The sequence below is a fragment of the Oratosquilla oratoria genome, chromosome 40 (assembly GCF_046742065.1).
Source record: "Oratosquilla oratoria isolate Oo_2021 chromosome 40, ASM4674206v1, whole genome shotgun sequence".
Classification (NCBI taxonomy): domain Eukaryota; kingdom Metazoa; phylum Arthropoda; class Malacostraca; order Stomatopoda; family Squillidae; genus Oratosquilla; species Oratosquilla oratoria.
In genome coordinates, this window is record NC_134816.1 from 29,203,106 (window position 1) to 29,205,605 (window position 2,500).

At 41.9% G+C, this 2,500-nt stretch overlaps 1 protein-coding gene across 5 annotated transcripts in view; it reads right to left on the reverse strand.

Annotated features, from left to right (window-relative positions):
• Nucleotides 1-2,500, reverse strand: part of LOC143020738 (macrophage mannose receptor 1-like) — a 143,351-nt gene that overhangs the window by 12,263 nt on the left and 128,588 nt on the right. For 4 of the 5 annotated variants that reach the window (XM_076177457.1, XM_076177455.1, XM_076177454.1 and 1 more), the window contains 3 exons: nucleotides 2,380-2,500; nucleotides 1,543-1,691; nucleotides 179-680 (listed from right to left, as the gene is read on the reverse strand). The exon at nucleotides 2,380-2,500 is cut by the window's right edge and continues 2 nt beyond it. In XM_076177457.1, the coding sequence (XP_076033572.1) occupies nucleotides 179-680; nucleotides 1,543-1,691; nucleotides 2,380-2,500 (772 nt within the window). The remainder of the gene's footprint in view (nucleotides 1-178; nucleotides 681-1,542; nucleotides 1,692-2,379) is intronic. The other variant, XM_076177456.1, reaches the window with a different exon arrangement.

Sequence of the window (2,500 nt, forward strand, 5' to 3'; positions counted from 1 at the left end):
TTATGGAGCATGCGTCAAGACACTGGGTGAGTTATGGAGCATGCGTCAAGACACTGGGTGAGTTATGGAGCATGCGTCAAGACACTGGGTGAGTTATGGAGCATGCACCAATATGCTCGCTAAGTTATGGAGCATGCGCAAACATGCTCGCAAAGTTATGGAGTGTACGCTAACTGACCCAGAGGCAGCTGGCAGATGAAAGGAAATTCCTTGTCACAGAACACATCATTCCATTTTCCTATGTCTCTGGTCAAGAGGACTTCGACACAATGCTCTTGGCGATCACTGCTCTTTCTCTTCCTACGACTCCGAAGTAGGGTCGACTCTGAAGAAGAGAACGAAGAAAGGGACGCCAGGGACGATCTCCTGACTTCGGACGCTGGAAACGAACTCAAAGACGGATCGCTACCGGTTTTTGGAAGATGCAGCGCTGGCGGCATCACCCCGGCCTTGAGGTTCCCCCTTCCAGATGTATCAAGAGGCACAGCCTTCATACTCATTTCTTCTGATGCTGAGACTGGAACTGGGTATGGTTCAACATCTCTATTGGATAGAAAGTCCACCATATCTCCAAAAAGATATCTATCATCATGTTTCTTTTTTATAAAATGAATGAAGGGTGATTTTCCAGGAACTCTTTTTAGAGGCGGCGGCACTTGTAGTCTCATAATATGTAGTTTCTAGAAAGTTAAATAGAAGAAAATGAAATTATAATTTCTGAATTTTAATAGAATTACTTAAGGACCGTCGAAAAATGTACATGAAGTTACTGAAAGGATGAAAAGGATTCGGAATGCAAAAAGTTGGATTCAACGAGAGAAGATTATCGAGTGGTAGCCAACTTCAGATTCATGTAACAAATAGTCAATAATATACATTTCTATCTATAATAAATTTAGAAAATGACCCCCAAAATAAATGCAAAAACATTGCAACAAGTTGTAATAAAAAAAACCAGAAGAATGTTCTTTAACAAATAAGAAAAAATATAGAGAACTAGTATTTCAGAACCTTCAATTGCAGAAAATAATAGATGAATAAACAGACAAGTGGATAACTAAAGGAAAATATATGGCATACATCACAATGTTTTTCAGCCACCTGCCTTAGACGGAAGACAGAGGTGAGTGGAGAATGGTTGTATATGGATGATGTTGTGACTGCATGAGGAGGAATGGGCGGGGTGGGTAGTATGTGTGAGTAAATTTTGACGCAGCCCGAAGGGATTTCTCCCCGTCCTCGCCTTATATGCAAAGGGGGACGGAGAGGGGGGGTCGCCGATTAAATGAAGCGGCCTTGCTGTGGATGTACTGTGTCTTGCGACACTGCTTCTGACCCAGGGCGGTGGGCAGGGTGCAGGGATGACCCGTCATCCAGGAGGTGCTCAGATGAGAGGAAGGGTGGGAGGGGTGTGGAGTGTATTTAGGGATGAAATGGGTGGGAGTGTTTTTATGCCTTTCCCTTTTTGGCTACCTCCCTTGGAAGGGGGAAAAAGCCTTGGTATATGTATGTATGTATGCCTTAGACTTCTCCACCACTTACCCAATCGTTTTCGTTATCATTAGGCTCTCCAAAGGCCCAGTTAGTGTAGTCAACGACAGAGTTGTCGGTCCAGACAAAGGTTCCAGATTCTTTACGGAGGCCGATCCAGACACCAGACGTGTCTGATCCAGCCAGAAGTGTCATAAAGCCTGTGGAAAAGGCGTCAATTTATAATCATTTACTACCTGTTTGTTTGTTATTCAACTATACCTATGCATTTATTTATTAATTTTATGTTATTTTTACATTATCAAGGTTTTGATTTATTATTAATATGATATGTATATGTGTATATGTGTGTATATATATATGTATATGTATTTTTTTTTCTTTTTTTTTTTTTTTTTGCATCCGACCTAGATATGGATCAAAAGGTCTCCTGTCGGCATGCTCCGCCTTTGTAATCCTTTGTAATGTGACACGCTGACCGCAGATTGGGCCCATTTTGTGCCAACTTTCGCCAGAAAACATCACATGAAGAAGATACTGAGGCAGTCATGGGCAATGACACTTTAAGCTCACACATCCATCGATCACACAATGATCGAACAAACTACCTTTTGGGAAATATCCATCCATCACACAATGATCGAACAAATTACCAATTGAGAAATATTATTCATGATAATGGATAAAAGGGTCGGAGCCATGGTAGTAGAGAATGGTAGAAAAAAAGAGTAAAATTTTCAGTGAAAAAAATAAATTGAAATGGATGCAGTCTTAGAGAAAGTTAGCAATGAAGTGAATTTTAGTAGAGGATGGAAAAGTAAGTGTGTATGTTTGCGCTTGTGGCCATATAAGGGTAAACTGTGCGTAATTTTTGGCGAAGGTACTCACCACTCTCGGCCTCAGAGTGGATGGAGACGAGGTCGGACTTAGGGTCGAGGGCTCGGCAAGCGTCTCTTGCCATCTCGAAAGAGGCGGTCACATTTTGTCCGCTGAAGTAGTGGCACTTTCC